Genomic DNA, 27956 nt, shown 5'->3' on the forward strand with positions numbered 1-27956 from the left:
GTGAAGGCAAAGAGATGGGCTTCGGTGTGACCCGTTGCACTTGACCAGAGACGCATGGTGGGGAGGGGGAGACAGGCCGAGGTGGATCGTTCACAGAGGAGCTTTAGAGGCCCACTCCACTTGGGTCTGGTTAAGGAGGAAAGTAGTTAAGGTCCATGGAAACAATGGTGGAGGGCCCAGTGAGGCCTCACTCACAGGCTCCTCCCACTGCAGGGTGTGCTGGGGCCAAGGCATCAGGGGCAACTGCTGACTCCTTGAATTGTCAGAGGTGGAGGTCACCTCCTCCCTCCAACGGTTTCATGCTCCAGTCCGCCGGGCACAGGAAGGAAAACAGTGCGAGAGTTCCAGACCCTGGCCTGTCAGCCACCCCACATAGTCTGGAGGAGACCGTAAGAAGCAGAGAATACATTCATTTATGCATTCATTCGGGAAACATCCGATTCCCTATAACATACCAGGTTATGTAGCAGCCAGACACAAAGCAGTCAATGGAGCAGACACTGTTTCTTCCAGAATCTCCTCATGAGACACCTCCAAAGTACCAGCACCAGTGGGCAGCACCACCTAACTCCAACACCCCCACGATGTGACCCAGCTCGGCAGGGCCTGTCTTCCGAGTTGTCATTAATCCAACCTCCTCCCTGTGTCCCCCCAACCCCACGTGGATCGGCTGTTTCCCTTCCTTCCTTCCTTTCACTTCCTACGTCTGACACCTTACTGCCCACCTCCATGGACTAACACGGCCTGATCGCCGCACTCCCACTGGAGAATGAATTTGAAGTAGGTGTACACGAGGTAACACCTTCAACACTACAGATCTGCTCTCAGGTGTAGATGACCCTCCTGGTTTGGCTCAGCCCTTCCTAAGACCATGAAGAAGCCTGTTCCCTCCCCCCTGTGTAGGAAATACTGGGACTCTCGGCACGGTTCCTATATCCCTCACTGAAACATCTTAACTACTGACCTCATTCCCTAACGGACAGGATTCTTTTTGCAAGAACCGCTGACCATTCCCATACAGAGGACCCAGCCTTCTCACACCCAGAGAAGCAGGCCAAAGCCCACAGATGCCCTGCTTCCCACTCACCTGCTGTGGTTCCTCAGCTTGAGGAGCCGGATGGGTGGCCAGAGCCAAAGCTGAGCCGGGCCTCTCCGCCTCCTTGCCCCACTTGCCTTTCCTCTTGCCACCTCTTCTAGGCCTCTCTTGTGAGGGGAGTGCCTTTCCAGCCAGTGTGGGAACAGCCGGGGACTCCGGGGACCCTGGGCTGGAGCGTGCCCATTTCACCGCTGACCTCATCACACGCAAATCCTCGGCTTTGCCCATCGTCAGCTCCTGCCCCACAGTCCTGCGCTCACCCTGGGCCCTGCTCCCTGGTGGACAGAGGGGACCGAGTATTCTTTACTCGTGGAGAACACAGGACTCTAGCAGGTCGCCTCACCTGTCCCCGTGGTAGGGGAGTGCGCCTCAGAGAAGGAACTCTGTGACGCCCGGCTCTGGCAGAGGAGGAAGTTGTGCTCCTGAAGCCGCTCAGGCGTGTTCCGTGTACTTGGCCGTTCTAGTGGCACCTCTGGAGTTTTTCCAGAAGTTTGAGATTTACTGAATATCGCAAGTAACGCCTGGGTTTCCTGGGAGGCCCCATGCACGCTATCCTAGGTTAGATGTGCATGGAAATTGAGATCACAAGGCTGGACTGTGAATGGGGGTCAAGTCAATTCCAAAACCTTTACTTACACACATCTTTCATTCTGAGCGATCTTTCTGGTCAACACTTTGTGTGGAACCTCAGGACACAGACCTTCTACTGCACGTTAGCACCGGCATGGTTGTCTTGAGGTGCCAGAGGCCTGGGCCCCCAAGTGGGCAGGCACAGCCGAGGCTTCATTTCACACCCACTACCGCCAACACTCCCAGATGTGCCCCGTACTGGCACCAGAGGAAGAGCTAGGTATTCCGGTAGAGATTAGATACGGTGCCTAAGAAGCTTTTACAGCTGAAGGTAAGGTGGTTGAAGCAGAGAGCCACCAGAGACCTCATGCGTAAGAGAGTATGCTCACACTCGCCCCCTACCGTCGAGGTATTATCCACTGGGGGCCATCCATGGGTAGCATCGGACACTGCCCACTGGAATCCCCAGGTGGGACTGTTTTTATGAGTCAAGCCTTGACCAGATACAGGACATAGTTGCAGAAGCTGACACATCCCACATACGGTTGCTAAACTCTCTGGTTTCTGGGGTGGGCCGGGCACAATGGGGCCTCACCCATGCACCCAGTCTCCCTCACCCTCTCATTCTGGCTTCTTAGCTGCTGCCTCAAAGCTGGGCTCTGGAGCATTTCACATGCATTTCCATTCCTTCGCAACTGACAAGCCACCTGACATGTCCAAATGGGATTTTTTTTTTTTTTTTGAGAGAGAGAGAGAGCGAGCTCGCTCGCATGTGCCCATGGGGGAAGAGCAGAGGGAGGGGAGCGTCTCTGCAGACTGATCCTGCCGAAGCTGTCACGGAATGAGCCTTTGTGAGGGAAGACCACACAGAACTGCGAAGCCTACATTCGCAACCAGACATCCGTACCCTGAGCCGCTAGTTTCCTGGTCCCGATTCTGGTCATGACACAACTACAGGGTCATGTCTAGGATGTCACAGGCACTGATAAACTCTTGTCCCTGATCCTTCCTGCCTCTCCCCTTCCAGCCTGAGACTCTGTATCTCACCATCTTCTTCAAAGAGTTGGGCCCCCTTTGAAGGCCCCATGGCCCGCGCAGTCTGAGAGGAGTTGTGTCTGGCTCTTCTCTTGGGAAAGCCCCTGGCCATGGGCTTCATGGGCTCTCCTTATGGGAGAAGCTCTGCGGCTCCCCACACAACCACAGGGCTGCCGGCTCTTCTCGGAGCACACACACCATCACCTGGACAAAACCCCATCACTGCCACCTTCCCGTCCCGAGAGAGATCATCCACGGGCCCAGGGAAGAAAGGTGTAGTGTAGATTCCTGGACGGCCAGAGCTAAGTTAAAGACGAAAATAAGGAGGCGGTCTGGGTGGCCGGGTAGAACAGAAGGTCAGGAAGCCAGAGCCACATCTGGCAGTGGCAGAGAGCACTTCAGAGGCCCATCTGCTCAGGGCGGTGCAGGGAAGTCGGTGGCAGCCCCACGCAGAGCCCCGCAGCTGACACCCGGCCGTGCTGCCCTCAGCCCCCGGCTGGCCTCGCTCTGGCCCTCCCCCGACCAGAAATCCAGTCACGTCCGTCTGCTTCGGGGAGGACACTGAGGACGCAGCCCAAGTTCTCACAGCTTCCTGGGCATGCAGTCCCTGCATCCGAGGGCAGAGGGTTCTTGGGCTCTGTGTTGCCAGCTCGGAGCCTGGAGCCCGCTTCAGATTCTGTGTCTCCCTGTCTCTCTGCCCCTCCCCTGCTCACACTCTGTTTCTGTCAAAAATAAACAAACATTAAAAAAATAAAAATAAAGAAAAGCAGCAGCATAATCAGGTTTCTCCAGCTTCTCCCGGATGCCTGTGCCCTCACCCAGGTAGTCTAGGTCCCTCATCTCACTTTCTCTTTACACAATCCCCTTCTCACCGTGATCCCCCAGCTTCTCAGTCCAAATTCTGCACCCGGGTCACTGCCTTCTCTAGGCTTTCTGGATGACACACCCTCACCCAGTCTTGGATGCCCCATGCAGAATGGTCAGGAATTGCTTCAGCTCCAGAATCTTCTCCTTCAATGCACCCCAGGCTGCTGCCGTGAATAGCTGGGTTCCGAGAGCTGGATGAAAGCCTCCTGAGGCTGAGCTCTTGCTAGTAATTGCAGTCTGAAGAGCTGGTGGGGTAGCTCCAACTTGCCACCCCCTTGGAGGGGTCAGATCTGCCTTCGGCCATCTGAGAGAATGTGAGCAATACAGAGGAATTCACCCCCAACTGATGGTGAACAGTTCCAACAACCTGGAAGAATCACCTCCAGGGAGGCCTCTCTGTAACAAAGTGTAGTCTGGAAAGAGAAAGAGGTGAATGTGAGACTTCATTTCTACCTGATTCTCCTAGTGTAGCAAGAACAGGCCAAATGTCTTCTCCCGTTCAAGTCAGGCTGGCCTATGACAGAGTGATGCTTAATGGAAACAGCACTGCCTCTGACCACAGGCGGATCTGGTTTGCAGCCGGGCTTTGCTCCACAACGATTGAGGCAAATTATGCAGCTTTTCTGTGCCTCTTTTTCTCATCTGAGGATAACAATACCTAAGTTGCAAGAAAGAGAAAAGGGTTAGAAATGCTATTTGTAAAGCATCTTGCTCTGTGCTTAGCACATAGAAGGTGCAGAGTAAATGGTCTGGGGTGGCCGTGAGAGAAACTCCTTCTTACAGGAATTTCTTCAGGTGGCTGGGTGGCTCAGTCGGTTAAGCATCTGACTTTGGCTCAGGCCATGATCTCGCAGTCTGTGGATTCAAGCCCTGTGTCGGGCTGTCTGCTGACGGCTCAGAGTCCTGGAGCCTGCTTCAGATTCTGCGACTCCCTCTTTCTGCCCCTCCCTTGCTGACACTCTCGATGTCTGTCTCTCTCAACAAAAACAAACATTAAAATTTTTTAAAAATTTTAAAGGAATTTCTTTGTGACATATCTCACCAACTGACATGTATTTATAGATTTAACGTCTGTCATTCTCCTGTAAGATGTAAGGTTCTTGCAGAGCAGGGAACTGGTCTGGTCATTGCTGAATCACAGCACCTCCAGTACTGCTTGGAGTGTATAATTATTCTGCAAATGAATGAATGGGTGAGAAAATGTGAGTAAGACTGGTGTCAACAGAATGGATTAGCTGCCTAGGTGTCAAGTACGTAAGCATTATGAATATAAAATATGAAAAGTGGTCTTTGTTTCAGATATCTGTTATCTGTCTCTCCTTCTTTTCCACTACTAATGCGCTAAGTGGGATTTCTGAACCTCAGCATTATTGACATCTTGGGCTACACAGGTCTTTATTGTGGGTAAGTGGGTAGGTAGGGGAATCCTGTGCATTACACGATGAACAGCTGTGTCCATGGCCTCCACCCGATGGATGTCAGAGGTACTGCCGAGTTCTGACAACAAAATTGACTCCATTGTTACCAAATTCCTTTTGGAGGCAAAGTCAACCCTGCTTAGGAACCTCTGTTTAGGGACAGATCATCAGACCAGACTGGTGTAAGAGTCTTCATCTGTCCTCCTGGTCTTCTACAGAGCAGATCTGGACTCTATTTTCTAAGTTTATATTTATTTGTTTGGGAAGAAAGCACATGACGGGGAGGAGGGGTGGGGGAGGGAGGGAGGAAGAGAATCCCAAGCAGGCTTCAAGCTGTCAATGTGGAGAGCCTGATGCAGGGCTCGATCTTACCAACTGATATGAACACCTGAGTGGAAATCAAGGGGCTGATAGTCAAGCGACTGAGCCACCCAAGTGCCCCTGGACTTCTTTACTTTCTACAAATCGAACCCAATTATATAACTACTCTGTCTCAAAGCCCTGCAGACTTCCTGTTGCCACTGGTATAAGGGTTAAACTGTAGTGTAGGGCTAACCTGTAGCTTGAGAGATAGCAGCTTTGTGTTGACACTGTAGCTTGAGAAATAACAGCTTTGTTCTGACACTGAAGGTTAAGAGATAACAGCCTTGCTTTACTCTTGTAAATTACGCTTCCTACTCTTGTAAATTAGGCTTCACCAATTAAGGGAACAAAAGTTCAAAGAAAAGAGCATCAGAGGCCTGGTCAAGGAGATCAACTGGTTGCAACTTAACAGCAGAAAGTCTAAAATAATCACCCCATCCCGGAACTGTTTCCAACTCATCTGGGAACTACTTTGTTCTGTTCCCAGGTGATGATAAAACGATGTGGTTGGCTATAAAAACTCTATACCCCAGCTGTTCGAGGCCGCACTCTGATCAAAAGTGTTGGTCCCGATCGGTCGGCCTTGCCTCTCATTGCAATAAACTTTGTTGTGACGGTCACTGGTGCCCGTAGCATTCTGTTTCAGGAGTCGTGTGGATGCAACACTGGGATAAGCCAAGATCTCTGAGTTTGCAAGGCTTTCCTCAACATTCAAGGCCAAATCTACCCCTCCAGCCTCACTGTCCACTATCCTATATACATTCTCCAACCAGTACAGGTGAACCAGTCCCAGGTCCTAGAACAAACAGACTCTGGGTTTTCTATCCATAGTGCCTTGGTCCGCTAAACATTTCCTGCCTAGAACACTCTTTTCTCAAGGTCCAACCAGGGGAGGAAGGGTAGCTGAGCCTAGAAACATAGAAAGAAATGCTCTCAAGGCAAGAAGTCCACAGGATGAGTACCGGCACCGGCACCACCACCCCCACCTTCTTGAACCCTCCTCATGCTTTCAACTCTTCAGCCCTGTCTCCCACTCTCTCTCTCCAGGCGCCTTATCTAACTCCACCTAATACCACAATGTTTCTGGCGGGTTTGTCTTCTCCACGAGTTCGAGAGCTGAGGGCAAGGAGTGTGCCTGAGTGGCCTTCTGAGGCAGTAGGGCCTCGGGGAACGAATGTTTTCTCAGCGTAAATCGCAAGGACAACAGGCTCAGGGCCTTTCAAAGGCCTCTCCCCTGGGAAACGTCCGGACGGGGACCCCGAAGGGAGACGGGCTGGGACGCCGGCTACCTCGTCCCCACGCCTCCCCAGAGGGGCGAGGTCCCGGAACACGGCCAGTCGGTGTCTTGGCGTCCCGACACCCAGGTCGGGAGATGACAGCTATGGGGAGACGCAGGAGCAGCAGCGCCGGGGACCAGAGGAACAGGAAAAGTCAGCTTCACACGAGCCACTCACCGGCCACGCCACCTTTTCCCTGCGCGCTGAACCAGAAGCTGCCGCGGGGCATGCCGGGACTTCCTGAAGCCCCGACGCACGCGCAGGGGCTCAACCCGAAAAGAGTGGGACAGAACACGCAAGCGCGGCCTAAAGGACATTTCCGTTTCTCTGGTTGCCGCCTTCTGCTAATGGACAGCAGTCCTCACCAGTAAATGGACAGGATCCTCTTGGCGTCAAGCCCTGGGACCAATCACGCTCTTGGAGAGTACCGGGCCTTTGTTAAGGCTCTCCTATTGGTTGCTGTTAAGTGGGTCAGGTGCTTCTGCTTTTTGACTTGGATGGGTTTTCCTTCCAACGCTGGTGTTGCTCAGAGCGTTTTACAGATGTGACAGCGACAGTAGTAAGAAAAAAAAAAAAAAAGTCACGCTAGCGGTATGCTAAGGCACAGTTGTAAACACGTTCATACTGAGTAATCCTAACAACCATCCTATTGTCTCGGAAAGGGTTGTTAACATTAGGCAGGGAGAGACATAAAGGAACTTCAGGGAGGCAGGATGCACCTCCAAGTGGGAGCCTGAAGAAGGGGCAGCGGAGTTTGAGCAAAGAGGATAAGATAAACATATTCCGGACCTGCCTGGGCTGGATGCCGTGCGTGGAGTCTCACAAACTTTCTGATGTTCCAATAAAAAGCCAGGGACCCAGTCAGGACCCCTCTCACTCTCGAGAGCTCTATACTTGCCCTCAATAAACTCTATCACTTTGCCCACTCCCTTGTCCGTGAGATTCATTCTTCGACTCCATGAGAGATAAGGACCAGCGTCTCTCCCACCCTCCTGTAACACTATGAAGTCAATAGTATTACTATTTTCATCCTCTAGAAGGGGAAACCAAAGACAGTTTTCAAGCGACTGTCTACTGACAGAAATAGGGCTAGAACCTGCTTCCAACCCAGTGATATCTTCCCCGTTTCATATCTTAATATTCCACGAGTACCAATCATTGTCATATTAAAAAGAAATCTCCCCATTCCTTATTTCCCAAGCAACATTCTCTCTCTACAGAGGAAATAACTGTTACTTGTGTGTTTATCTTCCTGTACCTTCATATGCAATTTTGCCCATTTACTTTATCTTGAAGGTTTTCTATTTCAATATATCGACCTCATCTTTCATTTTTAGGCCGTTGCGTTTAGTTATATACCATAATATATTCAATCCTCAATCATTACTTCTTTGATAGACATTGAAACACTTTCCTAATTTTCACATGTGTGTGTTATTCTAGATCGGAATATTCCGAATATGTTTTGAAGAGGGAGCTGATGGATTGAGATGCTGAGTGTGTGGGAAAGAACAATGGTCTGTCTGTGTTTTCTGGCCCTTTCATCCATCCATCACTTATGGAGGCACCCTGAAGGATTAGCACTCCATCAGGATATAAATGGAGGGAGGTGTTATATGATATACACTGGTAAACCTTCTTAGAGAAAGCATTCCACTATGATTAAGAATAACACACATGGGAATGCATACTGGTGCAACCACTCTGGAAAACAGGGTGAAGGTTCCTCAAAAAATTAAAAATAGATCTACCCTATGACCCAGCAATAGCACTGCTAGGAATTTACCCAAGGAATACAGGAGTCCCTGATGCATAGGGGCACTTGTACCCCAATGTTTATAGCAGCACCTTTCAACAATAGCCAAATTATGGAAAGAGCCTAAATGTCCATCAACTGATGAATGGATAAAGAAATTGTGGTTTATATACACAATGGAATACTACTTGGCAATGAAAAAGAATGAAATATGGCCTTTTGTAGCAATGTGGATGCTTAGCATAACTGGGGAGCGTTATGCTAAGTGAAATAAGTCATACTGAGGAAGACAGATACCATGTGTTTTCACTCTTATGTGGATCTTGAGAAACTTAACAGAAGACCATGGGGGAGGGGAAGGAAAAAAAAAGTTAGAGAGGGAGGGAACCAAACCATAAGAGACTCTTAAAAACTGAAAATAGGGGCGCCTGGGTGGCGCAGTCGGTTAAGCGTCCGACTTCAGCCAGGTCACGATCTCGCGGTCCGGGAGTTCGAGCCCCGCGTCAGGCTCTGGGCTGATGGCTCAGAGCCTGGAGCCCGTTTCCGATTCTGTGTCTCCCTCTCTCTCTGCCCCTCCCCCGTTCATGCTCTGTCTCTCTCTCTGTCCCAAAAATAAATAAACGTTGAAAAAAAAATTTTTAAAAAAAACTGAAAATAAACTGAGGGTTGATGGGGGGTGGAAGGGAGGGGAAAGTGGGTGATGGGCATTGAGGAGGGCACCTGTTGGGATGAGCACTGGGTGTTGTATGAAAACAATTTGACAATAAATTTCATATTAAAAAAAAATAAAATCCAGATTCCTAAGAACCCCTAAACATAGTAAACCAGACTCTACGAATGGAGCTCGGAAATATGAATTTTAAGTAGGGCAATTACATAATTCATTGCCCAAACTGTGACACTTTTAGGGAAAGGGGGCACTATTAATTACGTTGTAAAAATTGTCATACACCTAGAAGAGTCATAAATTTTATTTTACCGTGATGTGTGAGAATCACTGACCAAGGTTCTAATCCTTTCATGGTGAGACCCGGGTATCTTCCCTCCTTTAATTCTCTCATAGGCCACAACAAGGACAAGGCCCTGAGCTGATGGGCTGAGCCAGCGGCTACATTGTTGCCATTAGGGTGAGCGGAAGTAGAAGCTGGCCAAGAGTGTGAGAGCAAGGACAGCTGGTGTCCTAGCTAGGTCCTGGCCCACATGACCTCCTGCTACCTTGAGAGATGCTGACTGTGGTCACCACAAATGAAGCTGACGGGACTAGTCCTGGTGACCCCTTGAACGACCAGGCTCTTCTCACCCAGAGAAGACTTGAAGGTGACTGCAGTCACACAAATTATGCCCCATCTAAATTGGCGGGAAAGAACACGTGTGTTAAGTCAGACAGTCCAGAGCCGACAATAGCCACCTAGGGAGATGTGACACCCTGCCATCTGCCATGTGTCCAGTGTGGCATTGCAGCCTCCAGTTCCTGTGGCTGGACTATTGTATTAAAAAAAGAAAAAAAGAAAAGAAAAGAAAAAAGAAAAAAAGAATAACACCCAGCAAGGGTGCCTGGGTCGCTCAATCGGTTAAGCCTCCTGCTTTGTCTCAGGTCATGATCTCAGGGTTTGTGAATTCCAGCCTGGGTTAGGGCTCTGCACTCATTGCTTGGATCCTGGGGCCTGCTTCAGATTCTCTGTCTCTGTCTCTGTCTCTGTCTCTGTCTCTGCCCCTCCCCACTTGTGCTCTCTTTCTCTCTCAAAAATAAATAAAACACTATAGAAAATTTTAAAATATGACACTGAGAAGTTTTCACTAAGCACTCCCATAAATGATCTATTTGATCCTTACAATGTTCCTGTCCGCTATTCTGTTCATTTCCTAGATGATGAAATTGAGTGCTGGAGAGATCAGATCCACTATCATATCTCATTTGCACAGTACACCAAAATGCCCAAGCCTCTTGGTTCCTAGTGTCATGAACTTTCTAAGGTATGCTGATGCCTCTCTACTCAGAGGGCAATGTAACTAGAGCACTACAATGACAGAAAGGAGAGAGATAACAGAGTCTGATCTGGGAGAAAACGACGACAGAGCAGTGCTTCTCTGTAGCTTTAGTCACATGTCTCCTCGGCCACCTAGAAATTTCTTTAGTGCACTCTTAAGGTCCATGTTCCTTACGCTGTAGATAAGAGAGTATGAGTGTATGTGAAGAACAGGAGAGGGGCGGCTGTGTGGCTCATTCGGATGAACGTCCAGCTCTTGATTTCGGTTCAGGTCATGTTCTCATGGTTCGTGAGTTAGAACCCTGCTTCAGGTTCTGTGCTGAGGGTGCGGAGCCTGCTTGGGATTCTCTCTCTCTCCCTCTCCCTCCCCAGCTCGCTCGCTCTCTCTCTCTCTCAAAATAAATAAACTTAAAAAAAAACCAAAACAGGATAATGGGGCATTTGGCTGGCTCAGCCAGCAGCGTATGTGACTCTTGGTCTCAGGGTTGCGAGTATGGGCCCCATGTTAGCATAGAGGTTACTTTAAGATAAAATATTTTGGGGGGCATCTGGGTGGTTCAGTTGGTTGAGAGTCTGACTTCAGCTCAGGTCATGATCTCATGGTTCATGAGTTCGAGCATCAGGCTCTGTGCTGACAGCTTGGAGCTTGGAGCCTACTTCTGATTCTCTGTCTCTCTCTCTCTCTCTCTCTCTGCCCCTCCCCAGCTCATGCTCGCTCTCTCTCTCTCAAGAATAAATAAACACTAACAAAATAAAAAAATAAATAAAATATTTTTTAAAAAGAACAGGATAAAGATGAGGAAATTGGTCTAACCAAGGAAGTAGCTGTTCTTAGGAGAGATTTAATCAGACATGACTATCCCATAGAGAATTCCTGTACCACTTGGTGGGATCTACAGGTTTCTAAAGCTTTGCTCCCCTAGTCCTTGGCTTAGAAGATCTTGGCCAGCTTCTGTAATGTAGATATGGTTGACAAGGGTCAGTCATATGGAGACCAGTAGGATGATGACTGTTGTCACGAAGACTTTGACGTTTGAAAAAAACGTATTTTATTTTATATTATTTTAGAGAGAGAAAGAGCACATGAGTAGAGGAGAGGGGCAGAGCAAGGGAGAGAGTCCCAAGCAGGCTCACCTCAGCACAGAGCCCCAGGTGGGGCTCAGTCCCACAACCCTAGGGTCACAACCTGAGCCAAAATCAAGACTCAGACACCGAAATGACTGTGCCACCCAGGCGCCCCAAGACTTCAAACGTTTGAAACCTTTATGGCCACATATAACTTCATCCAGGCAGGCATGTCATAAGGGAAATGATCAACCATGGTGCTGCTCACAGAGGAACAGCTATAGCGTGGCAGGCATCTGAAACAGGGAGTCACCAAAAACATTCTGAAAGGCCATGGGGCACCTTGGTCAATCAGTGGGTGAAGAGCCTGACTCTTGATTTCGGCCCAGGACATGGTCTCATAGTTGTGGGATCGAGCCCTGCATTGGACTCTGTGATGAGAGTGAAGATTGCTTGGGATTCTCTCTCTCTCTCTCTCTCTCTCTCTCTCTCTCTCTCTCTCTCCTTATCTCTCTGCTCCTCCCCTCTCTCCCAAAGAAATACAAATAAAATTTTAAAAATTATAAAACTAACACAACATTTTGCAAGGCCAGAGTTGCCAATTTCAAGCGGTCACATCACTGCTTGACCACAACACAGCGGAGGACCAACAGATGGCAATCTGTGGCTGTGGCTATCACTGACGACAGAATGCTCTCAGAGGAGTTGAGGGACAGAACAAAAAAAGGAAGAAAATCACCTATAATCTTACGGTATATTCGTGTGTGTCTCCGAGTTTTCTGGTGTTCTGGGATCAACATTTTTGTAATTATCCAAATGACATAAAACTTTTGCATGGCTGCAGAAGTTCTTGTGGTTCACATTTTTCTGTAACTTTTCACTACACATCTCACTTGTGATATTCATCCAAGTAGGTGCATATAGCTCTACTTTATTTTTATTGCTGGATAATATTCCGCTAAATGACTGCCGCATTCATTCATCTATTCTGTTAGTGGACATTTGGGCTGTTTCAGGATTTTATTATAAACAATGCTGCCGTGAACATTATTGTACATGTAAACAGGTGTATTTTTTAAGACTTTATCTAGGGTGTGTCCCAGAGAAATAGGTCTTTGGTGTGTTAACATCCTCAACTTTACTAAATAATGCCAAAGTGGTTGTACTAGTATCCCCCTCCTCCAGCAGTATTTAAAAAGTGCTAGTTCAGGGGCGCCTGGGTGGCTCAGTCAGTTAAGCACCTGACTCTTGGTCTTGGCTCAAGTCATGATCTCATGGTTTTGTGAATTCGAGTCCCACATCAGGCCCCACGCTGACGGTGCAGAGCCTGCTTGGGATTCTCTGTCTCCTTCTCTCTGCCCCTCTTTCACTCACGCTGTCTCTGTCGCCCTCAAAATAAATAAACTTTAAAAAAAAATCGCTCCTAGTGGGAGCACCTGGGTGGCTCAGTCAGACGACCATCTGACTCTTGATTTCAGCTCAGGTCATGATACCAGAGTGATGGAATCAAGCCCCGGATCGGGCTCCTCTCTCTCCCTCTGTCCCTCTCCCCTGCTTGCACTTCCTCTCTCTCTCTCCACACCCCCGCTCTCAAAAAAAAAAAAAAAGTTCCTGGTGTTTTCATATCATTATGAATTCTTGGTATTTTCAGTCTTTTAAATGTCTACCAGCCAGAATTAATAAAACAGTATTTCATTTTGGCTGTCACTTGAACCCCTGATTCCTAATGAAATTTGCTATGTTGTCATATATTATCAAAAAATTATGTTTCAGACAATTAGGAACTGAGACCTCAAGTATTGCTCCCATTCTCTAGGGATGCTTTCCCTGTCCTGATTGCCATTTGTCATTTCGTTCTCTGTACAGCTCTGAGTCATCTACCCTTCACATTTGGCCCTTTGTCAACTGTTTCCCCTCTTTCCTGTCTGCTTCTCCTTACACACAAAGCTTGGGCCCAACACTCTTGGTTTGTTTTTCAAAAGAGGGTTCATATGAGGCTTCGCTGGAGCCTGAGAATAATGGGACTACAGCACAGAAAATGGAAATCAAAATCGGAGAGCATTCCCTTCTCATTATTGGACATTGCTTTTACAGGGGTCCCCCCGCTGATCATCTTTTTGGGTTTTGCCTGACAACGTTAATGGGGTCTAAGCATCTTCTGCAAGAGAAGCGTCCCTTTTGAGGCATCTGGGTGGTTCAGTCCATTAAGTGTGAGATTTGTGATTCCAGCTCAGGTCATGATCTTGTGGTGGTGACATCGGGCTCTGCCCTGACAGAGCAGGGCTTGCTTGGGATTCTCTCTGTCTCTCTCTCTCCTTGCCCCTCCCTTGCTCACACTCTCATAGTAAATAAACAAAAACTTTTAGGGGTGCCTGGGTGGCTCAGTCGGTTAAGCATCCGACTTCAGCTCAGGTCATGATCTCATGGTTCATAGGTTTGAGCCCCACATCGGGCTGTGTGCTGACAGCTGAGAGCCTGAAGCCTGCTTCAGATTCTGTCTCCTTCTCTCTCTGTCCTTCCCCTGCTCATTCTCTCTCTCTCAAAATAAATAAATAAGCATTAAAAATTTTTTAAAGTAAAAACTGTTTAAAAACCTCTCTTTTTAAATTTAATGTCTTCATTCTCCTTGTCTCAGTCCCCTAATTCTCCCACCAGAAAAACAAAAGAAGTCAATATACTCTCTTTGAGATATGTATAACCTTACCAATAGTAATAAGGACACCTAGGGTCTAGAAATAGGCTTCTAAATACCACTTGAGATAAACGGCTGGGCTAGGGCAAGGATAATACAAGATGAGCATCGAATAGCTTGTGGTTCCAGAAAGGAAAAAGTGCTCAAATAATTTGGGGAAAAGTCAGAAAAACAAAAGTTTGAATGGACTTCCACTAATCAGATAGCAGACAATATAATAATAGTAATACATTACAAACTACTGAATAAAGTAGGAAACCTTGATTTTGTAACATGTAAATAAATGAATACACTGAATTTCATTAGTAACAGGATATTTACATGGTTTCAAATTACTTCACCATTAAAGTTACTAATTATAAAAGGAACAGATCAAATACAGGAAGAGCCTGGCAGACATCATCTTCACTTAAGATGATTCAAGTAATGTCATTAGCAATGGGACACATTGAAACATACATGATCTTAGTTGGCTCAGGCTGCCATAACAGAGTGACGTAAACAGGAATTTACTTTCCCATGTTTCTATAGGCTAGAAAGTCAAAGATAAGGGTTCTGGGAGGATTAGGTTTCTGGTGAAGGCTCTTTCCTGGCTTGCAGATGAACACTTTGTTCACATGTGGTATTTTCTCTGAGTGGGTGTGGATAAAGGTCTCTTCCTTTCTTCCTCGTTTAATAAGGTCACCAATTTTATCGGATTAGATGCCCACCTAATTACCTACCTCTAATTAACTCCTAACGGCCATCTCTTCAAAGGCAGTCACATTGGGGTCAGGGCTTCAAGGTATGAATTTGGGGGTGGAAGGACCCAATTTAGTCCATAGAAACACCTGATAGGACACAAAGAAGGCAACATCGCTGCTGTGGTTTCCTGACAGAGAGGCAAAACTGGAATCTAATTATGAGGAAGCATGAAGCTCAAATTGAGGCATGTTTATAAAATAAGTGACTAATGATCTTTAAAGTGTCGACGTTGTTTATGTCAATAAAAGACTGAGGAACCATTTCAGACTGACAAAGACTAAAGAAACGTGATGGGGCTCCTGCCTGGCTCAGTCAGAAGAGCATGTGACTCTTGATCTTAGGGTTGAATTCAAGCCCCATGTTGGGTATAGAGATTACTTAAAAATAAAATATATATTTTTTAATTTTTTAAATATTTATTTTATTTTATTCTTGAGAGAGAGATACAGAGTGTGAGTGGGAGAGGGGCAGAGAGAAAGGAAGACACAGAATCTGAAGCGGGCTCCAGGCTCTGAGCTGTCAGCACAGAGCACGAGGCGGGGCTCGAACTCACAGACTGTGAAATCATGACCTGAGCCGAAGTCGGACGCTTAACCAACTGAGCCACCCAAGCGTCAGATCCAGTTCTCAGAACCAAGCAAGGAACCATTATAAAGCTGTGACCTGAACCAATTGAAACACAGCAACTTCTGGACTGTCCTAAAATCATTTGGTTATATTTCTGAGAGCCGTAATACTAACATTTGAGGCTAAATCTAAGGTTGTGTGTTCCACTTCATCTTTAACCCAACCTAATTTTGATTTTCTGTTGCATTTTTGGTAATCGGTGCTCAACCCTGTGACGAACAGAAATTCCTTCTCCCAATGTCCTTTTGTCCACCCCACATATGGACTTCTGGAACATTGTACAGCTGGTAATTGGCCAAGGAGACATTCCCTACAGAGGCTTCTCACTCCTCAAATGGAAGGTCCTGCTTCTGCTTTTCTGCACAACCTTCTTCCCAACTATCACCTTAGTCCAAGAGGGCAGCCACCTTCCTCTGTATACCAACCAGGGCAAATTTGCTTCTGCCCTAGGTTGCGTGTTTTTTGACACAAGACTCACCTAAGATATGCAAGGGGTAGTTACCAAACGACCCCTTAATGTATATTGCACTCACATGAGAAATGAAAGGCAACTCATCCTCTCTCTGTAGCCCATCGATCGACAAAAACGTATCTTATGCACATAAACACTGGAGCACAGGGGAACAGAGAGCAAGGATAGGGGAGAAGCCAGAGAGGCAGGGAGAGATGGCTGCCTTGTCCACTTGAAAAAATGACCAACCTAGGGGTGCCTGGGTGGTTCAGTTGGTTAAGCGTGCAACTTCGGCTCAGGTCATGATCTCCTGGTTTGTGGATTCAAGCCCGGCGTCAGGCTCTGTGCTGACAGCTCAGAGCCTGGAGCCTGCTTCAGATTCTATGTCTCCCTCTCTCTCTGCCCCCTCCCCTGCTTGCACACACACTCTCTCTCTCTCTCAAAAACAAATAAACATTTAAAAAAAATTTTTTTTAAAGAAAAAATGACCAACCTGGATTGTCTCAGGTAAGAAATCAGTCCTTCTTTCCTATCAGCTAGTCATGTAAGCTCCTCATTGTGCCCACCAGTGTTACATTGGCTCAGAGGAAGGCAGATTTCTGTTGAGGGTCAAAGTCCACATGGAACAACACAGAAAAGGTTCCGCAGCTCTAGTAGATAGCTGCCTCTATTTGTATGAGCTAGGTTATGCTGCAGAAACACACAACACCAACACCTCAGTGGTTTAACCAAAGTTTATTTCTCATTCCCATAAAGTCCATCACAGGTCTGGGCCATGCTCCAGAACAGCTCCTCACCAAGGGGCCAGGGGGCGCGGCGCTCAGCATTCCAGACTACTTTGACCCTGTGGCCCCTTCCTGTGTGGGCTTCCATGATTGACGCAGAAGAGCACTACCGAGTCTTGCACCAACAAGGAAAGGCTTCAGCCCACAAGTGAGGCTTCTGCTCACAACCCATTACCCAAAACTACCTCGTGACCCTAACTTCAAGTAGCAGAAAACCACAACCACTCTCTCTACTGTTCACTAGAATACGAGTCTCGTGAGAGTGGATTTCCAGCTCTTTTGTTCACTACTATCTTCTCAGTCTAGAACGGTGCCTGGGCCCACAAGAGATCCCCATCAAAGTGAATGAATGTAGCACCAGGAAGATGTCCACACGTATCCCGGGAGGACACAGCACCAGTAGTCGAGGGATGAGGGCGTTGGGTAACAGCTATGCAGATGGGAGCTTCAGAGCTGGCTGTGCTTACGAAATCTATTTGAATCATCTTGAAGAAAATAAAGTCTCATTGAGGGCGCTAGACCATCACGAGACTTAAACCATAAAGCACTGGAGTCAAAGACCAAAGCAGCTAAGCACTATCACCACCAGCAGCGCTCGTTGTTGCCAATAGCCATAAATGCACCTGCTTCCTAAGCGTAGTCTGCCCAGCATATCATGGGGAGCAGGGGAAAGGGAAAGAAACGCACGGTGAGCATCTACTACTGGCCAAGCTGTGGGGTGCTTTTCCTTCACCAGCCCCTCTAATCCCCAGAATAACCCTGAGTTGAAACACAGTTTTCTCTCTTTCACAGAGGACATGGAGACTTAAGTGTTTCAGTAATGAATCAAGCCACAGGAATGTCTTATAAGCTAGAAAAAGACACAACACATCATCCAGTCTGGCCCTGGAGGGATAACACACACGTCCATCCCGCAAATCCTACCTTCAGGCCTGACTCATGCAACCAAGTGACAACCAACAGACTCACTAGCCATAGGGTATCCGAACCTGAACTTCCTTATTTATAAGGTATTTAGAAGAAATCATTTAACCTCTTTCCTGACACCACCTAAAAGCTCTAATGGGAATACATGAGAGTTGTTGTAGATAAGAGCTCTAAGAAGATCCACAGCCTACAGAGATTTTCAGCCGTCTATCATGTATCACCCAAGGCTGTTGTTACATGCTGTGCACAAAACAGAGACATATATACCCTACCTGCTTAGTAACAGTTTACAGTTTAAGACATCCATCCAACATGGATGTGGATTCACCCATTCTTACCCACCAGTCAGCATCAGTTCCCAAACGTTTTCTCTTGGGAACCCTATCTTCCGCCATACCCAGGGAACCACATCCTGCCTGCAGCACACATTCTGGTTCTAGTTTGTTCTTAAAAACAAAAGCCAAAGTACAGAGCAAATTAAAAAAACCTGAGAAGTTCATCCCGAACTTTCATTAATTTTCTTTAGGCTTCAAGAAAGTGCTAATTTTTATGCTTCATCATACTGAGATTATAAGAAAAGGACTAGTTTATTTTACTGCAGAAATATCTTTACATGTCATACACAATCCATGGCTAAACATTCCAACCCGTTTTCATATGATCTCATTAGAGATGTTTATCTTTTTTTCAAACACCACCAATGAGGTATAAGATAGTGCATTATTAATTTACCTGGCAGATTCACTAGTGGTGAAGTAAATAGCATTTCATCACAGTAAAACTGGCGCTAAAAGGATTCAAGAGCTAAAGTTGCTAAAATGTTCAGGAAGGAACTCAAGTGATGTCCAACTTTGGGAACAGTGTCCAATGACAAGGGAAAGGAAGAAAATCCAATTTAGTTCTTGAAAAACTTGACAACAGAACTCATTTTTCCCCACACGGGACTTAAAATTGTTAAGTCAACTACCTTGAAGGCAACTGAAGGCAATTAAATAAGCAGGTTATTGCTTTTTCTTTTGGGAGACCGTGCTATAAATGTTTCTGTTATATGTGTTTAAAAGTGACTGGGAATTCAATGCAAAACCAATAGAATTTACCCTCTGCGATCACAGAAGACGGAGTCATGGGCGCATCTGCTCATTAAAGCTGGCTTTGTTACTTTGCCAGATACTATTTAAAATGTTTCCCTAACTGAGAATGTTTTTTTCAATACCTTTCTTACTAAGGAATTCCCAGAAGATCATGTGTAAAAATGTAAGTAGTACAAAACTACTTATAGAGATCCCTGCAGAGTCAACCTTGATTCCTTTCTGTGAAATATGTTTTTATCAATTTTTCCACCGATGAAGAATTACTCGTGCTTCACGATTTTGTATTTTTTCATAAATGTCGAGGTCAACCTCTACGTGGTGAATTTCTTCATGCTGAGGACACAAGATGAACTTCCAGTCAGCGGTGAAGTTTCTGGTGTCTAAGGAGGCTTGACCGCCTGCTGAAGTTTCTCCTGCAGGTGCTGCAGGTATATGGCTGCTCACCTGTGTGGGTTCTCCGATGCTTAATAAGGTGGGAGTTCTGACTGAATTTTTTTCCACACTCCTGACATGTAAAGGGCTTCTCTCCAGTGTGAGTTCTTTGGTGTGTGTGTAGATTTGTATTTTGACTGAAGCTTTTCCCACACCAGGAGCATTTGTATGGTTTTATTCCTTGATGTGTTGTTAAGTGCTTATTAAGATCTGAACTCCATCTAAACCTCTTATCACACTGTTGACATTTATACGGTTTCTCTTCAGTGTGAATTCTTTGGTGCTTAATAAGGTCAGAGCTAACTCTGAAGCTTTTCCCACATTCTTGGCACTTAAATGGCTTCTCTCCAGCGCGGGCTTTCTTGTGAAGATCCATAAGTTTCAGCAACTCTTGTTTCCAGCTTGAAAGTTTCTTTTTTTTCTTCACAGGAAAATCTCGATGCCACTTCCCTATCCTGTGTGTATCACCATGGTTTTCTTTGCCTGTTGTTTTCTGGGGAACTTTTGCTCGGGCCTTTTTTGATACTATGTCTCCTGGTGCTTGTATTTCTAAATCAGAAACACGTATAGGCTGATGGTTTTCAGTGTCACTTTTGTGCTTTATTCCTGTCAGAATAAACGTAACAGTCAGCCCACTGCACAGCAGAGCAAAACAACTACAGGAATGGAGAGGAAAATCCAATGATTATTGACTACAAAGTACAGATAGACAGAATTTAAAACGTTAAGCCCTGCAAAGGTTGCTATCAAGGCATTCATCCTGTCCCATGGTGTATTTACCTGTAGGCAGCTCTCCAGGACTGTCCTTGAGCTCCGTGGACCCTTGAACCCATGGCTCTTCCCCTTGCTCTAGATACGAGATCACCTTAGGTTTGGGGAGCACAAACAATGCTGTGAAATGCAAAAAGTGAGATCAAGGACTGGCAACTCGACAAAGGTCCACCAACTCCATACAACTCCAGGAAGAGTAAAGGGCAGTTTACAGCGCTTTAACCCAAGGGTCCCATGGGTAGACTCTCACACCCGCTATCAGGTTAACAGGGTCCTCCATCTGTGGGTGGTACACAAGTGGACACGGGGAAATAAACCTAAGCTGGCTCCACGGAAAGGCGAAAGGGCATGGGAATCCATCCACAACGCCCCTCTCCTGCCACCGAGACCGCCCCATATTAAACGAGATGGCACCAAGCCCGAGAGGCTGCAGGGAATACAGATTCGTTCTATTAATTCTTTAGGATCGGCCCAAGTCTGGCAGAGCCAGGTGAAGGGCAGTGGGCTGCGTTATCACACGCACCAGTGATTCCTGTCATGGGAATAGTCAGTGTTTACTTAGCTCTTGAGCACCACGCTCAAGATAGGGATAGGGAAGCTTTTTCCCACTCTTAGAGTTCACCGGTTCTTGTCCAGGTGGAAGAAACAGACCAGAATCCCTCAGTGAAACTTTTCTAATTATACACTGCCAAACCGGGAAGTATGCATCACTCGGTCATTCAGGCAATGTGTACTGACTGCCTGTCGTGTGCCAGGCACTCTCCTTGGGCTGATGATACAGTGGTGAGTAAGTCAAAGCGCCCTGGTCTCATGGAGCTTACCTTCTATTGGGAGAACGAGACAAGCAAACAGCAATAAACAAAGCGGTCAGCACGTGATACATGTTTTGAACAAAACTAAAGCAGAATAACTCAGCATTTAAGAGTCCGCTTCTCTGGGGCACCTGGGTGGCTCAGTTGGTGAAGCATCCGTCTCTTGATTTTGGCTCAGATCATGATCTCACTGTTTGTGAGATCAAGCCCTGCGTCAGACTCTACGCTACCACAGTGGAGCCTGCTTTGGATTCCCTCTCTCTCTGCCCCTTTCCCACTCACGCGTGTGCTCTCTCTCAAAATAAATAAACTTTATTAAAAAAAAAAAAAATTCTGCTTCTCTGAAGCTATTTGAGATGAGGTCGTATGGAAGGCCTCTTTGAGAAAGTGATATTAGACCAGAAAGGTAAAAGGGAGAGATTTAGTATGTGGCACAAAATGTGCAGAGAAAAGGGGAAGGTAGAAATGTGTGTAGCAAGTTCAAGAAACAGAAAGATCAGTGAGGATCAAGAGGCCTGAGCAAGGGCACAAGTGGCAGGAGACGAGGGCAGGGAGGTGAGTAGGGTCAGATCCTGGAGGATCCGAATAAGCACTTCAGTGAGGTTTGGATTTTATTCGGAACGTGATGATAAGTCATTATAAGGTGCTGACACGGGAAATATCATGATTTGATCAGTTTTTAAAAGATTCTGGCTGCTGTGTGGAAAACACAGAGTGGGAGGGCAAGAATGGTGGCTGGCGTACCAGTCAGAAAGTACCAAGGTCAGTCTGGTTAGACATGCTCCTAGCTTAAACCCGTAGGCTGAGATCACAAGGGAATGAGATGTGGTCGTACTCAGGCTACACTGTGAAGGTTGAGCCACAAGACAGTGATGCAATAAAATGGGGTATGGTGGCAAGATCACAGTCAAGAATGACTATATGTTCCTACCTCTGAGGAACTGCGTAAATGCTCTTTACTAAGTTGAGAAAAATAGGACAGGAACAGATTTGGGGGAAAAAGAAAAAAAATCAATCAAGAAACCTAGACAGTGTATGAACACCTGGACAAAGCTCCCAGGTGATCCGGATGCACCTTTCCCCTGCCCATACACCATCCAGTTGAGAAACAACCGGTTACTAGAACAGAGCCTCTCACAGGAGTACATTCCGAGTAAGCAGCGAATATGACAGTTTACTTAATTTCTACCCAATGGGAAACGGAGATTCTTTACCTAGAGAGATGACAGTCTCATAGTTTTCCCGCATTACATCATTGTAGAGGGCCTCCTGAGTGGGATCCAGGAACTCCCATTCTTCCTGGGAAAAATACATGGCCACTTCTTCAAATGTCAACAAGCTCTAAAGAAGACAACGGGCTTCAGCTCAGTACTTGCCACTAGAGAAGCAGCCCTTCCATCCAGTCCATGAACTACATGTTAGGTCAGGCACTGAACGAAATAAGAGCCAACATAAGTATACGTACATTTATATATATATATATTTTTTTTTTTCTTTTCTTTTTTTTTTTTTTTTTTTTAAGTCAAAGGGGAGAAAGGAAAGAGGCAAAAGGATCAGCAAGAGAGTAGGAAGAGCCTGGTTCCCAGGAAGAACACTGGCGCCTGTGAGCACCTGCAGGGCAGTGTGGGTCATGGGCCCGGGGAAAGGCAGCCCTCAAGGGCTGGACTGCACAGCTCACCTGGGACTCAGGCAAGACGAGCTCAGGTGCCACTGTCCAGTCTTTGGTGATTGTCTGCTCAGGAAAGGCTAGGATCTGGTGAGCAGGCACAGCTGTGGGTGGAAAAGAGCCAGAAGAAATGTCTCTCACTACTATGAACATCCTTAGCTTATTGCTAAAAGACAGACAATCCTGATTCTTTCATCAGAGATGTAATACCTTTAAAACTGTTGCCTGTTACCTAGAAGTGGCCTTCTGACTGGACACAAGAACTGAACACCTACCGGCTTCTACAAAAGGTTCCCCAGTTGACGGTCTTTGGTTTGATGAGTGAAAGCAATAAAAGGAAATGTTTTTTCCCCTTATGTCATAACTTGTTCAAAATTAGGCCAAAACTAGAGGTTTACAACTGCAGAACTCAGTCCAGTGTGCCAAGGAATGGAAAGGGGAAAGTAAAAAAGAACGTGGTGAGTTCAAGAAACAGCAAGATCAGTGTACATAAAGAGGGCTGAGCAAGGGCACGAGTGGCGGATGAACGGGTGCTAGATCTTGGAGGCTCCTGGTACCTTGGCAAAGAACTTGGGTTTTGTTCTAAATGTGTGAGAAATCATCTCAACATTTTAAACAGGGTAATCTCATGATCTGATCAAGTTCTTGAAAAATTTGGCTGCTGCGTGCAAAGTAGATTGTGGAAGGCTAAGAGCAGTGGCAGAAGGAGCCAGTTAGGAAGTACTGAGGTGAGCCTGGTTACACATTCCCCTGGATGAGACCAAGATGCTAACAGCCAGACTCAGGCTGTACTTGGCGTGCGGAGCCCGAGGACATGGATACATCAGTAGTACGGCAAGAGAACAAGATCAGAGTAAAGGATGAACACAAATGTTCTGGCCTCAAGTATTGGGTGAGTAGTGCTGCTCTTTACGAAGATGGGAAAGACAAAAGAAAAGCAGCTTAGGAGAGACGGCAGGGAGCAATCACGAATTTTAGGGTAAGGAAGGAGCATATGCATTTGGAAAAGGCTCTCCAGGTGATCTGGATATGCCTTTCCCTGCTCACACCATCTAGTTGAGAAACAACCGGTTACTGGAACACAGCCTCTCACTGAAGTCCGTTCCTAGTAAGCCAGGAACATGACAGACTACTCAACTTCTACCCAACGGGAGAGGGAGATTCTTTACCTAGAGAGATGACAGTCTCATAGTTTTCCCGCATTACATCATTGTAGAGGGCCTTCTGAGTGGGATCCAGTAACTCCCATTCTTCCTGGGAAAAATACATGGCCACTTCTTCAAATGTCAACAAGCTCTAAAGAAGAGAATGGGCTTCAGCTCAGTACTTGCCACTAGAGAAGCAGCCCTACCATCTGGCCCGTGGTAGACCCTGGGCACTCAGCGAATTAACAGCATTTGATATTTTTTAAAGTGAGAGGGTGAAAAGAAAAAGGGCAATAGATCAGCAACAGACTCGGAGGTGCTCATTTTCACAGGGAGAACGCTGGGGCTAACATGCCTGTGAGCTGGGCAGTGTGGGTCATGGGCCCGGGGAAAGGCAGCCCTCAAGGGCTGGACTGCACAGCTCACCTGGGACTCAGGCAAGACGAGCTCAGGTGCCACTGTCCAGTCTTTGGTGTTTGTCTTCTCAGAAAAGGCTAAGATCTGGTGAACAGGCACAGCTGTGGGTGGAAAAGAGCCAGGGGAAATCTCTCTTGCTTCTGTCTATAAACATCCTCAGCTCATTTCTAAAATACAGATGATCCCGATTCTTTCAGCAGAGACAGGACACCCTTGCAAGTATATGTGGTGCCCTGGAGTGGTCTCATCATCATATACAAGAGCTAAGTATCTACCGGCCACTAGAATAGGTTCCTCAGCCTTCAAGAATGAATAAATGTAAGAAAAACCTTTTTTCCCCTCTCACGGTGTAAATTGTTCTCACTTAGGCAAAGTTAAACATATTTGAAAATGAAGTACTCAAGATATCCGGTGTACAATAGATCTATTTTTTTTTTAGCATTTATTTGTCTCCTGGTACAAAAGTGTGTTCGTATTCTACCATCGCTTTCTAAAGAACAGAGTATTTGGTGTTATTACCAGGGTTCTGTAGTCTGGATGTTTCTGTATCCTGGGCCAACCCCCAAATTCACCCACAGCTGGTGCTCTACTGCCATCTAGGGGACATCGTAATTGCTACGTGGCTGAATCCGCCCATCCACATAGCTGGGCACCCAGAAAATGCTCACAATGTTCTGGTTCAATAAACTCTTATCATAGATCCCAATAAGGGAATTATCATGATGTGCCTTACCCCTCTCACATACAGGCTCAGATTCTTTATGAGTATTCCCGCTCAGCTGTTCTTGCAAACCTTGGTATGTATTCCAGAATTCTTCATCCTGGGCCAGGCCCACTGGCTGGGACTCTGCGGTTTCTCTCAAGAGCACTGCCTCCTTTCCCAGCTCTTGGATGGCAACCTAGAAATAACCCCCACCTCTGTTACCACAAAAGTTATTTTTGGTTTTGGGGTTGATTGCAGAAGGAGGAAAAAGTGAAGAGTCCAGATGGTAGAAGATACACAACACTAAAGGAAATGACAAAAAGGCTTAAAGAAATAACGGGCGACCAATTTTTCAAAAAGAATTCTCCACAAAATGTGGCAATATTGGGATAAAAGGAAAAGAAATGTGGCTCACGCTAGCCCTCCACCACAGCAGGCCCCACCCCTCTAAACACAGTGCAACTCAGACTACATAGGCCACCTGTTATCATGCTACTCTGACAGACCTTCTCTCTTGACTTTGATCCCTGCTTAATGTTTTTCTGTCTTCTCATTCTCTCAAAAGATTAAAGAACAAAGAAAACTGTCTCATCAACCAGATTATCCCCATGGCCAGGAAAGGCTTTCAGAGAATGGGGGACGAAATGGGAAAAGAGAGGGGAAGAGAGTTTGGCTCCAACCTACCTCCAGATGATTTCTGGCACCACACATATGCCTGCCTGTGTCTTCTTCCCAGTTGGCCTGACGCCAGCTGGTGTTCTGCCACGTGGCTAAGAACACACCCTGGATTCCCACGAACCAGCAGAACCAAAGACCAACTGCGGAGGGCGCCGTGGAGGCTCTCTCATTTGAATCAGAGGGCAATATCCCTCAATGTCTCTCTCCTCTCAGCTACTCTGCTAGGATTTCCAAATCCGTTTCCCTTTTTTCTGCCTCCTTTTCTCTCCCTTTGCACTCTTCCTTCGTTGTTTGGGTTTTCCTTCTCTTTACTATCTCCACTCAACTTTTCGTTTCTAAGTGTTCTCCCTTTTTCAGGTCCTCCCCTTCCTCTCCAACTCCTTATTTCCTTTTATTCATTTGTAACTCAAAACCCATGTCCTTGGGCAAGCCATACTAGGCTTATGACTCTCCATTCACCCTGGCTCTATAGATCACAAACGCCGTCGTTCTGGAAGGCCAGGAAAGTATCTGTGAAACCTGAGACTACTGCTGTGGGTCTGTGGTTTCAGGCTTTGCCTCAGTTGTTCTAAAGGAACAATGGAACAGTGACCTAATTCACCTTATTTCTCAATGAAGTGCCCCCACCCAAATCCACTTTCACCAATTTCATCACGGGAATCAGGAATCTTTCTTCTCACCCTATTCCTCGTTTGACCAGATTCCCTCTCCAAGTGTTCTACCAGGGTCACGGCCTCCTCAATGCTTTGTAGATGGTCCTTCCTTATCCGGCTCTGGGTGTCCGTGGGCAGAATGGTCACAAACTGTTCTAGCACAAGCAGTTCCAGGATCTGCTCTTTTGAGTGGATCTCAGGCCTCAGCCACTGACGGCATAATTCCTGAAGCTGGCCAACAACTTCACGAGGTCCGGGGGCGTCATGATAGTGGAAGTTCCGGAAGTGCTCGCGCCAGCTTTCTGGACTGAGCCTGTCCGTTTGTGGGGTATACTTCTTAATGTGACTGGAACTCTCTATCTCAGGTCCCTTGCACTCCCACAGAGCCCTGATCTGAGGGCTCAAACAGTCAGCCACCTTCAGATCTACCATCATTACTCTGCTGTAGGAACAGTTTTACTCCTGTGTTGGACACCCCGCCAGCACCACCTTTGGCAAACGAGGCCCAGTCAGCTCTGGAGCAAAATCAATAAAACGATCCTCGTCCTAGAGTAGTGAACAGAAAAAAGGTGCACGTCAGTGAGAGTGTCACAAGAACTTTGTTATCTCCTATTCATAACAACAGACAAATGAACAGAAAAATCCTGCCTTGCTTTCCCTTTAAAAAATCCACTGCCAAGGGCACCTGGGTGGCTCAGTCAGTTAAGCCTCCAACTTCAGCTCAGGTCATCATCTCAAAGTTCTTGGGTCAGGCCCCCCCGTAGGGCTCTGTGCTGACAGCTCAGAGCCTGGAGCTTGCTTTGGATTCTGTGTCTCCAGCTCTCACTCTGTGCATGTGTTTCTCTCTCTCAAAAATAAATAAATATTAAAAAAATTTAAAAATCCACCGCCAGACCCTTTGTCTCCTATTATTCAGGTGAAATAAGGCACAGCTCATTGAGAGACAAACGTCCACTGAGGGCTTGGCCTTCCTAAAAATGCTCACAATTCAGGAAAGGTTGGACAGTGAGAACACTTACAGCTTCTGGCTGCAAAGAGCTTGTCCAAAGATTTCACTCTCGTGCTTCCTACCCCACCTTCCCCATGCCAAGGGACCATTCGGGGAACATTCTGACTTTCTCTTCAATCTTAACGTGTCATCCCGGTCTCCTGTCTATAGTAAGGGGGTACAACCTCTCTCACCCTTCATGCTGTCGTGAAGATGGAAGCCCACAGTGCGTGGAACATTCCACCTTCTCAATTCCACGGTATGCCTACTGGCAAGAGACCTGGGACAGAGAAGCGACACCAGAGAAGGAAAGTAATTAGGGAAAAAGGAGCCTTAGCATCCCCCAATTAAGCAACTAGACGCTCAACACTCTCCTTCGGCACCTCTTTGCAAGAACTGTCAAAGGGCACCGTGCACGCGATTCGTTCCTGCATTTTTAAATCTCTCCCTACTTCACCCAGAACAGTAACGGCGGACCTTTGCTTACAAAATGTTTATCCAAAGGCAAAGTCGTAAAAGAGGAGAGGAGGGGAGTTGGGGGTGAGGAGGGTGACCCTTCAGCCCACCTGCCCTTTCTTCCACGGTCACTGAGACCTCCGGGCGAGGCTGAGCACAGTCTCGGGAGCCTCGCTTTCCCTGAGCGATCCCGCGGGAACGGCACCCAAATTCGTCCCGGAAGCCACGGTACTCCCCCGTGGCCGGCTCCCGGCTGCCCAGCATGCTCAGCAGGCACGAGGACGCTGCCCAAGCTCGGCACCCGCAGAAGCAGCCGTCTCCGAGGCTGCACCGCCCGGGTGCCCGGCGCCCGGTGACGCCGGCCCCCGAGGCGGGAAAGCCGGCTGCGCGCCCGCCCCGCTTCTGGACGCCCGGCCGGAAAGCCCGCGACCACAAGGCCCGCCCCGGTGACCGACGGGGTCCCAGCGCGGCCCCGGCCCCGTC

General features: G+C 47.1%; 1 protein-coding gene and 1 long non-coding RNA gene across 10 annotated transcripts in view; both read right to left on the reverse strand.

Annotated features, from left to right (window-relative positions):
* ZNF75A (zinc finger protein 75a) overlaps positions 1 to 27956 on the reverse strand; it is a 46067-nt gene that overhangs the window by 17798 nt on the left and 313 nt on the right. For 3 of the 9 annotated variants that reach the window (XM_047087234.1, XM_047087235.1, XM_047087231.1), the window contains exons 2-7: positions 26057 to 26575; positions 24729 to 24894; positions 24005 to 24096; positions 23603 to 23729; positions 22446 to 22537; positions 21982 to 22108 (exon numbers count right to left, since the gene is read on the reverse strand). In XM_047087234.1, coding sequence (XP_046943190.1) covers positions 21982 to 22108; positions 22446 to 22537; positions 23603 to 23729; positions 24005 to 24096; positions 24729 to 24894; positions 26057 to 26464 — 1012 coding nt within the window. In that variant the 5' untranslated portion in view covers positions 26465 to 26575. Of the gene's footprint in view, positions 1 to 16665; positions 19791 to 19964; positions 20076 to 20152; positions 20780 to 21981; positions 22198 to 22445; positions 22538 to 23602; positions 23730 to 24004; positions 24097 to 24728; positions 24895 to 25382; positions 26576 to 27211; positions 27291 to 27956 lie in introns of those variants that run through there. The other 6 variants (XM_047087236.1, XM_047087232.1, XM_047087240.1 and 3 more) reach the window with 6 other exon arrangements.
* LOC124517750 (uncharacterized) lies at positions 332 to 4345 on the reverse strand. The gene is made up of 3 exons (XR_006963566.1): positions 3574 to 4345; positions 1088 to 3423; positions 332 to 377 (listed from the first exon to the last, which is right to left on the reverse strand). It is a non-coding gene; the product is annotated as an uncharacterized LOC124517750 (long non-coding RNA).

The sequence above is a fragment of the Lynx rufus genome, unplaced genomic scaffold, assembly GCF_022079265.1.
Source record: "Lynx rufus isolate CCGP_SWC_20201006 ecotype Redwood Valley unplaced genomic scaffold, mLynRuf1.p SCAF_23, whole genome shotgun sequence".
Classification (NCBI taxonomy): domain Eukaryota; kingdom Metazoa; phylum Chordata; class Mammalia; order Carnivora; family Felidae; genus Lynx; species Lynx rufus.